Below are 15,551 nucleotides of genomic sequence, written 5' to 3'. Positions count from 1 at the left end.
TATTTTTTAAATCATTACTATATATTGGATCCAAATATAATAATAAACACGAAATCTGCATTGATCAAAACATATTAAAGCGTATTTTACGACTGGGAAAAAACGGGCGGCCTGCTAGTTATAAATATTTTAAGGTTTTGGAAGCAGACGCCATCAAAGGAATGCAAGATAAATATATAAAAGAATATATGAGAACTAAACTATATTGTACAAACGTAATAAAGAATGAAAATACGTGGAAATTATCGCTAGTTTGATAGTCTAAACTATTTATGTATGACAAAGAATGAATGTGGACATTGCCCGAAGGATGATATTGGCCGACTCGATATAAAAAAGGAGAAAAAGAAAGAAGAAGGTTGTTAAATATAGAAAACTGCGCAGGTGACACAAATAGAGCCAGAAAAAATAGCAATAAGATGATCATACGTAAAAGAGGCACTTCCAAAATGAACGTCACAAGAAATGGCACAACTGAAAACAAAAAAAGACACACAAAAACAACAATGAACTTTTTCATAAAACTGGCCGGAGAAAAGACGCACCAAAACATCTGGAGAATGAAGAAAAACTTTCCTTTCTACCTCAGTGTGCTAAGCGTCCAGAGAAATATCGATGATGATGATGATGATGATGATGATGATAGTGGTGGTGGTGGTGGTGGCAACCTTCCGTCTCGTTAAAAAATGGCGTTCTGCATCTAGTCTGGTGCACTGCATCATCAGCTGTGGCTATACAAATCGAAGCTGGAATTGGCTCTCACGATGCAAGCCTGGACAGGTGATAAAGAGACCTATGTTTGCCCAGTTACCAGGGTCTCCCTCTCGGCATTGCAGACAAAGTCCGATGGAAAGATAGGCCAATTCGGTCGGAGCCAGCGCAGCTGCAGGAGTTGCTGGAAAGAGAAATATCTTTAAAAACATCTTCTTCCTGTCTGTGAAACACATTTCTGCGAGACCTTTTCTCCACAAGTTTTGATTTGGTCGTTTTCAACAGATTCCTATCTAGAACCTTCCTCACAAATAGTTAACCCTTTATGACTTGAATCACGATATAGATGATTAAAAACATATTTATTATTTTTTTGTTAGTTTAAAGGGTAATGCCACTATGATTGTCCCTATTTACAATGCCTCCCCACGGGACAGAGTTAGACACCAGGGTCGTTTTTTAACGTGGAGAAAAGGAACAAAAATAAAAATTTTCTCAGTCGTGAAGGATTTCTCCTCCACTGACAGAGAACAAAAAATTGAAGTGCAGCCTCTGAAGAACAGATACTACACTTTGATCTTGTCCCGAAGGCCAAGTACAAACTGGAAAATTATTCAATAGATAAACGACCACTGAGAAATTTGACATTCCATAAACTTACTTTGATTATTATCTACAGTGCTTAAAAAAAAAGATGTTTATGACAAGAAACGAAATCATCCACTCTCTGAGACAGATAACAGCATGGATAAAAATAGGTAATTGCAATCTAGAGGTATCTGACATCTAACCATATACTGAACTAATACGTACAATCAGTTCCCACTTTATTTATGCCGTTATATCCATTTATTTACGACTGAACAAATTATAGGTCATAAAGGGTTAAACAATAACCTTATCCACGAGTGGCCTCCGGGCCTTGATAAGTGGTGATTTCCTTGTAAAAAAAAAAAGGAAAAAGAAACTTGGGTCTGATAATTATTCCATCTCATTAATTCTTATCCTCGAATGGCATCTTTCCTTTACAAGTGGGGAATTCTTTCAGTAAAAAAAAGGTATTTTTCATGGAATAGTCACGCGGACAAAGTAAGCTTTTCGCTTGTTGAGTCAAATAGCAACAGAATCGATGCGATGACATAACGATTCTTTTATGTGAATGTTTTACAATGAGAAATTAAATATCTCAATAAATCACCTTACATGGAAAAGCGAAAGTCGAAAATGGACTTTGTGCTCAATTTCGCTAACCTCGTGACCTTCACTTGCCTTATTTTCTCATTTAGTCCTAAAATTACATAAGCGATGTTTCTCGGCTGAGTCGGAATCCATCCAACTAACACATATCGTTAGATAGTTTGGAGCCTTGGAATAGTATTTGTAGCCTCTTACATCAAATGGCTTCGTGCCTTGTACGGCATAATCATGTATATACAGCATAATCACGTTGACACACCTGTTCCCGTTAGATAACTGAAGTTAAGCAACGTTTAGCCTGGTCCTTACTTAAATGGGTGACCAATTTGGGAATTCCAGGCGCTATATGTACAAGGATGTCGACACCTCCCTGCAAGAGTTGCAAAAACCTAATGTCGTCATCTCCCCTAAAGGGAATAAAGGGGATATATTCTATACTCCCATAGAACTTCCTCCTTCGGAGGAAGCCGGTTGAACCCAAATAGGGTTAGTGCCGTTTTACACACACACGCGCACATGCCTTGTCTGCAGCGATATTCATTGAAAAACTTTTTTTAAAAAACGATAAAAAGTGTCACTCGGAACAGTATTGCCTTGACAGAGTTCAAAACACACTTCGCAATCTAGAGAAAGTGATTACTTCTCTCCTTTATTGCCCCTTTTTGTTTCCCACATAAAAGATGTTTCTATCTTTTATTTTATTTCTACAACGGAGTCACCACTTATCAAGGCCCAGAGGCCACTCGAAAATGAGTGTACAGTAGTCAATGGGACAATATCGTAATAATCGTTCATAGTGGAAATTTAGTAAATTGAAATACTTAAGGGGACGGTTCATCAAGAACTTGTTTACATTGGACTTGAAGACAATCATATTATAGTCAATTGAAAAGCAGGAAAACGGAACAGACTTCGACGGGCGTGCGGTTCATGGGGTTCACGGGGCACGTGTAAAGAGTGGGGGAAATTATTGATGGTGGTTTCACCTAGACGAGTGTTTCTCGTGAAAGTTAGGCAAGAGGGGTGGCATAGTATCGTTATGTTCACTTAGGTGCTCGACTCAGTTCCAATCCCTGTAAAACATTCACAGCAAGAACTTGGCTAGATATAATCACAACAAAAAAAAACTTTACTCTCTCCCTCTCTCTCTCTCTTTCTTTCTTTCTTTCTTTCTTTCTCTGTGTACCAAAATTCAAATAGAACTTCCCTGAACAGAGTATTTTTCCTAGAACATTCCAATAAATATGTTCGTTTTCTTTCTCATCTTCCGAAAAGATGTTGCTAGTTTTTTTTTGTTATTGTTGTTGTTGTTGTTGTTGTTTTTGTTTTTTTAGGATCGTTATGCTTATGGTAGATGCTTGACTAAACTTCAGTCTCTGTGGGATATTAAGAGCAAAACTCGCCTAGGTATAACTGCAACAAAGAACTTGACTTTCTCTCCATCTTTCTCTCTTTCTCTCTGTTTATGTGTACCAAAAGTGCAGTGCTGTCGACAGATCGATTTTCTAAATATGTCGTTTTAAGCAAAAACAATATTATGTGTTATTTCGAAAATATAGGGTAAAATGATATGATTCCATTTCCGTTTGATGAAAACCGGTTTTCTTTTTCTTTTTTTTTCTTTTTTTTTTGCAGATCATTTACTAGTTGCCCAGTTGTGTACCAACTCAAGAGCGATAGGCGCCTTCTTTCATATCTGAAAGTGACACAATGTTCAACGAGTGAGACAACTCATGCTCTCTACCGATCCAAGTTATAACAACAGGACCATTGCCAGTACCCTCAAAATGCACATCCGGACGGTTCAACGCATGAGGGCGCAGCTTGACACATCGGACGACACTTTCTAACCATGGTTGTGGTTTTTAGTGTGGTTTCAAGTGAGGGGCACACCATTCCACCTCACATTTTCGAAGTCGGCTTGAAAGTCAACACCACAATTGACCTGGATATGCTGAAGACTGTGATGATCCTCTAGTTTAATCAGGTGGCCGTTGGCAGACCCTGGGTGTGACAGCAAGACTCGGCGCCGGCCCACGAGTCCAAAGTGACCCAGTCTTGGCTTCAGAAAGGCTACGATTCTGTACCCTTCTCTTACTGCCCCCCTCCTCCGCCGACCTGAACTCGCTGGACTTCGTTTGGGCATACGTCAAGAATATCACCAACATGACCTCCCACAACACCAAAGGTAGCATATGATCTCCTCCATCCATCGAGTATTCACCGAGCTCCCACCTGCACGTGTGGAAAAGGCATACTTTCAGTTCCAGACCCGTATTGAAGCAGTGATTGAGGATGAAGGCGGCTACATTGAACAGATGCCAGCTGTACTACATAATCAAGTTATCTGAATTGATTTTTTCAATAAAAGTTTTAAAATAAAGCTGTGTTGTTTTCTTTACGGCAACAATTTTATCGTTCCCCCTGTAGCAATATATGACGAGATCCCTGGCGACACCAGATGATCTTGCTTTTCAAATAGAGGAAGAGAAGATGGGAGAGGATGAGGTATGGTTAGGGGGGGGCCATGCTGACACTTGGTCAAGGAAAGACAGATGTTTATGAAAAATGTCCAGAAGAAATAAAATATTTCAATGGGAAATAAATAGTTATCGCTTATCACATCAGTGCCGGGGTGGGGTTTTTAAGAGAAAGACAAATGAGAATTGACATCTATCAACAACGGAAAGGTTGTTTTTAAAATCTTTGTTGAGCGAGATGAAGATTTGGGGTGAGGGGTCGCCGCCAGGCATTGTTCGACCTGGGGTGACTAATAACTCTTAATTACATGATAAGTCAACACCTCAGGGCAATGAGGGTTAAAAATTGGTATAGATAAAGCCGAGAGGAGGAGTAGAAATTGTGGAAACAGAGAGAGGGAGGAAATTCAAAAGAAGAAAAAGGGAGTACAAATTAATAGGATAAAAGAAGAGAGGGAGAGGAAGGGAAGAAAAAGAAAGAATAACTCCAGAAAGGTGGAAGGGGAATTTCTGATTTGATAAAAACGATTGGCTTTTTAGAGTTAGAGTCCTTTTTACTGGTTGGCATCGAAGCGTTCACATCGCTCTCACCCCGCCTGGGGTGGGGTGGGGGCGAAACCCTCATAGGAGCTAAGTTGAAAAGCTCTTGTTCTTAGCTGGGAAATTAATTAGAGGAACTTGTTATGCAACCTGCATCATGAAGCTTGAATCAAAGAACTCGACTATAAACAAGTGTAAAACGATTTATGAATAATTATTTTGTTTCGTTATATAAAAATGTCCCAGAGTTTCTCCTTGTTTCTCAATTGCCGGCCTGAATGAAGATGCAATTTATTTCAGATATGCCCTGAAGCCAGATGATGAAAGAGATAGACTGGATCCAGCACGAAGCCAAAGTGACGGCCGAAATCGACAATGTTGCCACACGGACTTAGGGTCATGCACATTTCGCGTGCCCTGAGCAGTAGAAAGATATTTTCCAGTGACCAGTGAGAGTCTGGTCACCCGTGAGGGGTCCACCACTGGACAAGTAAGAATGTAGCCCTGCTGGGTTGCATCTATGGTCCTGTGAGCTGGGAGCGACGAACACGGTCAGAAGTACATCACAAGTATGCTCCCATGAACCAGGATAGCGACGGGTGCGGCCCGGCCCTCGGACAGAGAGGGTGTTAGGGTTATAAATATATCCAGAAAATACGAAAATTCATTGAGTAGAAAGTTAAACGTGATTTTTACGGAAAATTGGGTACAATTGCATTTTTCTTAGATATTATAAAGTATGTAGTAGAAGCCTACACGCAGGGGACATAACTCCGAAACGAATATTTTAAATTACTTGGTCATGATATACCTACTTTTTTACTAAAAACACAATAGCATTTGTTCTACTTGATGAATTTTCATAATCTTTTGATATATTACTATATTCGACATGATAATTAAGTATGTAATATTGTTTTTGTTTAAAACGATATATTTAAAATAATCGATTTGTGGGCTATATCTTAATCACCCAAAAATCAAACAAAACTTCCGTAAGCAAAGTTTGCTTTTTTTTTCTAGACCTTTTCATTGGTGGGACGAACGTTGCGAGGCTGCTTCTCAACCGACTACAACATGGTCGTCTTCAAGTTTAATATAAACAAATAACTTTCTTTCTTTCTCTCTCTCTCTCTCTCTCTCTCTCTATATATATATATATATATATATATATATATATATATATATATATATATGTGCACCCAAAATCAAACAGGACCAATTGCAGAACGGATCGCGAATTTATTTTGTGGTGTTACCATGTAAAAACAAATAGACACATCTCCTTTCTTGTTTTCATGCTAACGTTATTTTATGACCGACTTCAAAATCATTTCTTCTTCTTCTGTTGACAGGTGAAGGCCATATTCCTGCGCAAATGGCACCAGCGTCAACTGTCAGAAACTTGCACAAAACGGCGCGCTTCCACACTGCATACACTGTACACCACGTCGGACGCCAATGGGATGGCACAAATGAACAGGGACGCAATTTCTATGCATAAGATCGTCGTAGAACACAACGAAACGAAACCATGAATAGGAAACAAAATTCTAATCATAAAAAATATATACGCTCATCATCATTCTTGTGGGATTTTGAAAAATTATAACATTTGGTTGTGATGGGGGGGGGGGTTTCACATATTACTGTATAATAATCCCGTCATGAAATAAGCATTTTTTTTAATTGTCCAAGATATCTAATCGTCATAGATTAGTTGAATAACGGTGCATTTCTACAACAAAGAAATACCTTTTATTTCATCTTGCAATTCCCACTTTTTCCCTCGGCACCAAAAATGAACAGAGTCAAGACCATTCTTGAAATGACTTTTTCTCTGTTGCCTACGGTATGGTGCTGGTACTGTACAGTTCTAGGAAGGATCATTTTCCCAGGCTTTGTCTTCTCCCTTTGATAAGGGGTTACTTTATTGCTAATCGCCTGAGGCGCAGCCTACCGAGGAATGCCGACAACCACTTTTTTTTTTAGGCCAGAGTGCTCCTCCTTGGGGATGCTGGCTCTTCAATCCCATTTTCCGACCCTTGCGTCACATTTTCACGTTGTGGATGGATGGATCTATCCATCTATATTCCTCCCCTCTCTCTCTCTCTCTCTCTCTCTCTCTCTCTCTCTCTCTCTCTCTCTCTGTACCAAAGATCAAACCGAACTTCACAGAACAAGGTGTCTTCCCTAAAACATTCGACAAACATTCGATCTTAAGATCGACAACAAAGCTGCTTCCCAACCGACTACAACATGGCGGTCTTCAAGTCTAATGTAAATAAATACGTTTCTTTCCTAAGCTTCCTTTGGTCGGTTACTTTCTCATCTTCCCGGATTCTCTGCCTTGACCGTCCGGCTATTAATCCTTAGTTGTTAGTTACGTTCAATTTAATGGTGAAAATTGAAAAACTTAATTATCATAATTGTTTTATAAGTTTCAGATTACTTTTTGCCTGTGTTTGAAAGATTATAGCCTAAATTTATTCTTTGAAATAAAAAAAAAAAGTGTATTTTTACATGTGAAAAAAAGTTATAATCAAAAAATTTTTCACGGTTGCTCCGAAAACTCGTAAATTCAAGTAAATGTGAAAGCTAAATAAATTAATTGTAAAAATCCATTGAAAGATAAACATTAGTTTTTCTGTAACTATTTAAAAGATTATTGGTAAAGTAAAAATCTTCAAACATTGAACTAAAATAATCTTGTTAAAAAAAATGCATATTTATCCCCCGAAAGCGAGTTTAGTATTAGGTTGGTGCAAAAGTAATGTCGTTTTTTTGACGTTCAACTTCACGTCAAAAACTGACATTATTTTTGCACGAACCTAATAACAGAATCTGGCAACGCGCAGAATTTCTAGGGGAGTCTAAAATATAATAAATTTTATTTTATTTTTAATTTGTTCATTTAAAAAATTAAAAACCGTTATTTATTAATAATTAAATTAAATAGAATTAACTCAAACTTCAACGACATTGATTAGTGCATAAGTGCGTAAAAGTCAAATCAGTTCATTGATTATTTATTGGAAAAAAAAAATTAAAATCGTTAATTATTAATATTTAAATAGAATTCATATTTGAAAGAAACTTATTACTTATTGTTAATTAAAAAATTACACACTCCAAAAAATACACACTTACAACTTCAAAATAAAATACGTATGAAACACGTTTATAAGTCAAATTACAACGCAATATTATGCAAAATAAAATAAAAATAAACAAATATTTATTTGTTTAAAATTTATATATTGGCGTTATACGCCATTGTCAGAATTGTACACATTTTTTTTTTTGCCATGGTGGTAAACGGAAGAAAAAGTTACATTTTATTTAATTTTCCCGAATGTCTTTACGTGAATTCTAGAATTGATTCATTTAGTCGCAGATTTTATTTTTCTGAAAATGACGGCGTGTTGGTTGGTTGGTTGGTTGGTTGGTTGTTTTTGTTTTACGGCATATCAACCACGTCCTGGTTATTTAATGCCGAATCCAAAGATTTTGAAGAAAAAATTTTTTTAATAGAATATATTTGTTGTTTTCACGTCGATTTCTATTTAACCCATAGTTGGGACCCTAACAGGTACTACCACTCCGGGTCAGAGTGGACCTGGGAGCAATGGCAATTAAAGGGTGGCTCCACACTCCCCAAAGCCCACAAGCTGGGGCCTCACCACTTGATATAGTTTAAGGTCATATCCAGGACCCCCATTGAGGGACTTTTACCCTCTGCAGGGAGGCAGTCGGCGTATTCTAATGCCCCACCTACAGGGCCGACGGCGTGTGTAGGAATGGGTGTAAGGAGACAAAACGGTCTATTTTTTTTTTTTTACTATGCTGTGCATCCGTATCTATTCAGATCAAACGTTAGTAGACATTTTCCCATTTTTTGTTACTACGTTGTGCATCCGTATCTATTCAGATCAAACGTTAGTAGACATTTTCCATTTTTTTTTACTATGCTGTGCATCCGTATCTATTCAGATCAAACGTTAACAGACATTTTCCATTTTTTGTTACTACGTTGTGCATCCGTATCTATTCAGATCAAACGTTAGCAGACATTTTCCCATTTTTTTATTAGTTTTACTTTTTTGCGATCATTGTCTTCAATGTTTTCATTTTTGTTTTCAAGATTGTAGAAAACATTTCTCACGCTGATGTTTACACGTTCATGCGTGCAAGAAAAATATTAGAATATGTTATCTTTAAAATAACGTAAGATATTTGTTGCAATTACATTAGGTTGTGAAAATATTGAACAAACACTACTTAGTCAATGATAGTAATTGTCTGTATTTTTGAGATGAGGTGTTTTCATTGATTGAGATTGTCGGACTGTCTTCCTCATCTTGGTTGTTATCGTCACAACGTTTCAGCCGTTTTGCCCTCCGGCCTTCATCAGGTGTTTTGTATCGAACACATGCTCGGACATAACAAACTACTGAGTAAACCAAGCATAGAGCTGAATGCAATTTGGACACCTCTGATAGAGAGAGAAAACCTTGAATAACAACATGGGTTTAACATTAGCAAAAACCAACTAAGAATTGTCCTAGTGATATATGGCCGAGTTGTCCTAGACGTTGTATCAAAGTTTACAGTTACCCAAAGGTGCTAAGTTCAATCCTGAACGAAGGCAGTGAAAAAGTAACATTCAAAACAGAGAATCAGCAACTATGTCCCAGAGCCTAGCTGGAGTCCGAACACGGTACCCCCTTAATAATAATAAAGGGTTGGGTTCGAGACTCCTAACAAACAGTTCCCCAGTTCGATACAAAACACCTGATGAAGGTCGGAGGGCAAAACGGCCGAAACGTTGTGACGATAACAACCGAGATGAGGAAGTCAGTCCGACAATCTCAATTAATTATTCAATGATAATATCGTGTCAGTTCAACGGACCAGTCTGTTTTAATGTGTTATTATTGCTATTCATTCCTAGCTCGTCTCCAAGGTTGTTAAAATTGGGGATATGAGATTCAATAGTATCAGAATTCCTGTTCTTAAGATATAACCGATTCCTCTTAAGTTTTCAACGTGGTTCTCTTCAAGTCTAATATAAACAAATACTTTTTGACCCATCCTCCTGAATAATCGAAGCCTCCTAAGTAATCTTCTGTCTATTCCACCCACTGTTTCCAATTCTCCCGTGATTGAGATCACTATCCAACTAACAATCTCTTTAATCCTTTATCCTCGAGTGTCCCCGGGACTTGATAATTCGTCAGTAAAAAAAAAAAAATAAAATAAAAAAACAACACTTGTTAGTTTTCGAAATGCACTAATATTCCATTAATCTATTTAGTATCCAATTCATGACGTCAGAACTTGAAACAGCTAAACAAAAATAATCACACCAATTGTTTAGGCTGATTATACACCTTCAGTAAATCTTTAATAACAGAGTTAATTATCCTTATTATTATTATTATTATTATTATTATTATTATTATTATTATTGTCGGCCATATTGATTTTTTGTTGTTCCTCGTGATTCAGTCAATAAAGTCATTTTGTATTGTAAAACTTTAGCTTCTTCGTGTTGTAGTGTCTTATTTATCTGACACGGTGGCAACTTGTCATCCACAAACTCAACGATTAGAAAAACAAACTTGTCATATTAAAGAATTGATTTAATTCCCTTCCTTTACCCCCCCCTATATATATATATATATATATATATATATATATATATATATATATATATATATATATATATATATATATAATGCCCCGCACAAGTATTCGATACATTACATTTTTCTTCATAACTTTAATTAGGGTTCAAGATTTTACCTAAAATATATATATATGGGGGAGGGGTTAAAGGAAGGGAATGAAATCAATTCTTTAATAGGAAACTTATCGGGATAATACTAAGCTCTACAAATTGTTTTAGAGCTTATATAAAAGTCAATAAAAAGAAACACTGAAGGTATAAAAACTATATATATATATATATATATATATATATATATATATATGTGTGTATATATATATGTGTATGTATATATATATATATACACACATATATATATATATATATATATATATATATATATATATATATATATATATATATATATAAGCAAATAGTTAATAAAACATGTTAAAAAACGCTTTGAAAAAGAGTTAAAAACATATTTAATCTGAAAAAGAAACAACTTGATAAGTGGATAGTCCTTAATCCGCGGAGTTTCGAAGAAATACTTTCCTTCTCATCAGAGGGTAGGAATTAGCAAAATGCAGGATCGGATTTTGCATACAAAAGTATTTGATGAAACTGCAAGTAAGACAAAAAGTTAAACAGAGGGAACATGGTGAAGAAAATGGTGATTTCACGTGAATGGACAGCCAGGTTAAAGGAAAAGCATCCAATGACGGTAAAATCCAAAAATGTAAGTCCAAGAAAGTTCATTTAATTTTCCATTCGCACAAGTAAAATCCAAGGAAATCGCGTAAATGGAAGATGGTCCAAAATAATCTAAGAGGCCGAACTCCGTGGAATAATTCACAAATATGTACAAGGAAAATGGGGAAAAATTCCAATAATATTAATAAAAGAAAAATAAGGTATGCTTTCAACACGGCTACCGAGAACAAAGTGCTCTTATTATAAGCTCTATCTCCTACTTGGTTTTATCGAGCTTTTACATCTGGTTGAGATTACTTTATAAGTATTAATTCTTTAATATTTATAATATACTTTAGTTTTACCGTCTTGGATTATTTTGGTAAATTTAATTGTAATTTTTATTATATATATATATATATATATATATATATATATATATATATATATATATATATATATATATATATATTCATTCATTTAATAAGGATATATATATATCACTTTGGAGGTTTGAGTTTGAGTTATTTTCACCTCTAACACCCAATTGATGTATACCCTTATTAAATAAATGAATATATATATATATATATATATATATATATATATATATATATATATATATATATATATATATATGGGAAAACACGTGTCTATCGATAGCTATTATATTTTCTCTTGTTCAGACTTGCCAATTGTTTTTATAGCAAGGTTGAGTGTCATTTAGCCAATCAATTAAACGCTTCCGTTTTACACCCAAACAATAAAATACATTTCTTGACAAGTAATTGAAATCTTGTCTGTCTGGATGATAACGACAGCAGCAGCAGCAGCAGAAACAACAACAACAACAAACTTAACTAGATTTGCAATATTTCTATTGGATTCAACATTAAGTTAAAAATGTTACATATATGCCAAAATGATTGTGCGATAATATTCACAATTATTGCCTACACACTTTTCTTTATTAGTTACTCCTTGAGCTCCGAGTCTCCATTTTTGTTTGTTTGTTTGTTTTATTGAAGATGCTCCAAGATTCAACCCCTGATCTGGCAACTATATCGGAAACACCTCTTTTTTTTCACAAGACCCCGTTCTATTCACACCTGCGATGATTCCAACCTCTGCCTAGGAACTGATTCGCTTGTTCCCGTCGGTAGAAAGTCCAGGGAAAATTTATATACTGGTCGTTTGGGAAGATCTTTCTAACCACCCGGCATCTATGATATGAAAAGAAACTGAAATCTTTGAGAAATATCACTCATACCAGTTATTATACGTGCCACAGGGCTTATGAAGAAGAACCTGTAGTCCTACCTAATTAATATTCCTGGTGAACCAAATGCAAAAGAGATCCAGACAATTGCACTTAAGGGAACAACGAGGATACTAAAAAGAGCTCTCGGTTAGTTTCAATAAAAAGTAGAGCAATGTTGGCAGCTGGTTTGGCTGCCCCATACTCGCCGTTACAATCTTCAAAGGAAGAAAAAAATTTTTAAAATTTTTGTAAATACTGCTTTAGCGACACTTTTATGGTAAGTGTTCGATTGAGCTTCAATGTATGGTCCCTCTCTGGAAAACATTCACAACAAATACTCGTCTAGCTGCAATAACTGCCAACAATTTTCCTCACGAAAATTCCACTTCGTCCCTAAAGCTGTCCGCCTGTGGAACACAACACCTTCTGTCTTCTTCCCGGATGACTATAACATGATTGACTTCAAGTCTAATGTGAATAAATACGCATTAAGTCGTTCATTTAAATAATCTTACCCTACCCAAGTTTTCACCATGACTGATATTGTATCACTACCTTATCCTTTAGTGGCCTCTGGATCTTGATAAGTGGTAACAGAAAAAAAAATAGAAACTTCCACACTCAACTAATGAAATTAAAATTATAAATGTTTTCTTTTTCAGTAGATGTATGTGTTTGTATTTTTTTTTTGTATGAAAATATTTAACCGATAAACGCTTAAACTACTGGTCACATAGCACTAAAATTAACAGGAAATAGTAATCGCATGATTATACGTGGTTTATAGCGAGTAAAATCTTTGTTTAGATGGATGAATAATGCGAGCAGAAGTCGGCAAGTTGAAATGCAAAATATTCATTTCAACTTGTCGACATTTCTATTAGTTTGCGCATGCGTAAAACTAATCATAGCTAAAAGTGGTTTGATTTTATAATTTTATAACGTTTTTATCTGTCTGTTGGGTGAACTTAAATGTTATCAAATGCGACTGGGGCGTTAAATGGTTTGGTTTAGATTCTAGCTGATCGCACACAAGTCATTTTTATTTTAATTTTTGAAATCAATACTAATATATATATATTATAATTTCACAAAAACCAAGATAACAATAAATTATAACAAGTTTACCATAAGATGTATTTATTCAGTGTTGTAATCGTTTTTTTTTTAATCATTTGGATAAGCAAGTTAAGAAACGATTGTAACACTGAAGAAATATATTTTATGATAAACCTGTTATAATATATTGTTGTCTTGGTTATTGTGGAATTACAGGATGGTCGCTAGAAAAGCGGGAAATTTGAAGGTCAACTTAGATCATGAATAAAATGCTTCAATTCAGTTTCTTCGGCAATCTACTACTGATTTCATTGCACCGGAAGATTGGCCCTCAAAAATCCAGACTTAAATGTCATGTGTTTGGAGCTTGTTATTAACAGAGACGCAGAACTGTTGACGAGACATACACTATATTGATGACTTGAAAACCCGCTTGGCAAGAGCTTGGAATGATATCCCGCAAGTTACCCTTCAAAACGCCACACGAGCTTGGTTTCCTAGGTTAAGACGCTGCAGTGAAATACACGGACGACGTTTTGAGTATCTATGAGTATAATATAACATTTGTCTTTGAAAAACTTTGTAAAGATTATTCTTTGTAAAAATAAATCGTTGTTTGACAAATTTCCCGCTTTTCTAGCGACCACCCTGTATATATATATATATATATATATATATATATATATATATATATATATATATATATATATATATATATATATAAGTATTGATTTCACAACTGAAATAAAAAAAAACCTTGTCAAGATGGTTATGAAACAATTGTAACACCAAAGAGATATATAATATAATAAAACACATGTTGTGATATATGGCCGTCTTGGTTAATGCAAAATTGTAATATATATGCTCGATTATTAATACTGATAATCGTTGAGTTTAATTAACTAGATCAATTAATATTGACTTTGGTTTGATTGGTATATGTGCAAAATATTCATTAACTTGCCGGCATGTTTGTATTTCTTTCTGTGCATGCCCAAATTTAATTCGTTTCTTCAAGTTGTTTAATATTAAATTTCTCATTAGTTACATAGGTAGGGAATGCGACTGGAGTGCTAAATGTTTCGGTTTTGATTCTAGTTGCTGCCACCAGAATCACTTTTGAAATCAGTGCAGTATATTAGGTACAATATAATATTCAATAGAGAATTGGCTCTGTAACAATAAATACGAAATCTGCATGAATTAAAATATATTTAAGTGTATTTTATAATCCGGTAAGGTCGGAAGCCACTCCCTAGTTTCAAAATAAAACACGTTGAAACCCGGGATAATGTTCTGTATTATTACTCATAACACGATTGCGGAGTTTCGCCCGGCCCCCCTGCGGGGCTGGGCATGAATCTCAAAGACCATATGGGGGGGGGCAACCCCACATATAAGACCATTGCTCTTGTAGCAATCAGTTATTGGTCAATGTAGGGGAAACCCTTCATACTAATCGTCACTATCCAGCTCCCCTACTCCCCGGGGAGCTAGTCGCCATTTCCCCAATCTCTCTGCATTAAAAAATGGCCTTGTGCCTAATTTGCTCAGTGGGGAAGCAAATAAATCCCGCCCATAACACGACTGCAGTAATAGAGATAGTGTTGGGACATGTTGGGCGTCTGGGTAGGTTGAGACGGGTTCTCAAACCCGTGACGATTTTTCCAGAAAAGCTGGTTTGACTCTCAACGGAGGTGGTGCCCATTTCATTTCCTCGGTCGATGGTGAGATGGTTCTCTGGTCGTTTTAAACATTTAAAAAGACCATGGTATGATGTTGTTAATGGTCTCTTTATCGCGTCGTTTCGGACAAAAATAAACTTGCAGTCCTGAAGCTGTTGTGGAACATGGATAATTGGTGATGGTTTCCTTGATGGTGAGTAGGGCTATGACAACAGCATAGTATTTTCATTGTTTTTACTCTCGAGTATATA

The 15,551-nt window shown here is 35.8% G+C and overlaps 1 protein-coding gene across 2 annotated transcripts in view; it reads left to right on the top strand.

The window, feature by feature from the left end:
• Positions 1–10,471, top strand: part of LOC145263104 (calcitonin receptor-like) — a 379,387-nt gene extending 368,916 nt beyond the window's left edge. The window contains exon 13 of one of the 2 annotated variants that reach the window (XM_080120034.1): positions 6,284–10,471. In XM_080120034.1, coding sequence (XP_079976160.1) covers positions 6,284–6,466 — 183 coding nt within the window. In that variant the 3' untranslated portion in view covers positions 6,467–10,471. Of the gene's footprint in view, positions 1–3,543; positions 4,292–6,283 lie in introns of those variants that run through there. The other variant, XM_080120035.1, reaches the window with a different exon arrangement.
• Positions 10,472–15,551: the final 5,080 nt, after the last annotated feature.

Source organism: Euprymna scolopes, chromosome 38, assembly GCF_053919585.1.
Source record: "Euprymna scolopes isolate OS-2025 chromosome 38, ASM5391958v1, whole genome shotgun sequence".
Lineage (NCBI taxonomy): Eukaryota > Metazoa > Mollusca > Cephalopoda > Sepiida > Sepiolidae > Euprymna > Euprymna scolopes.
The sequence above is the reverse complement of the archived record's forward strand: the minus strand, read 5'-3'. Positions and strand labels throughout refer to the sequence as shown.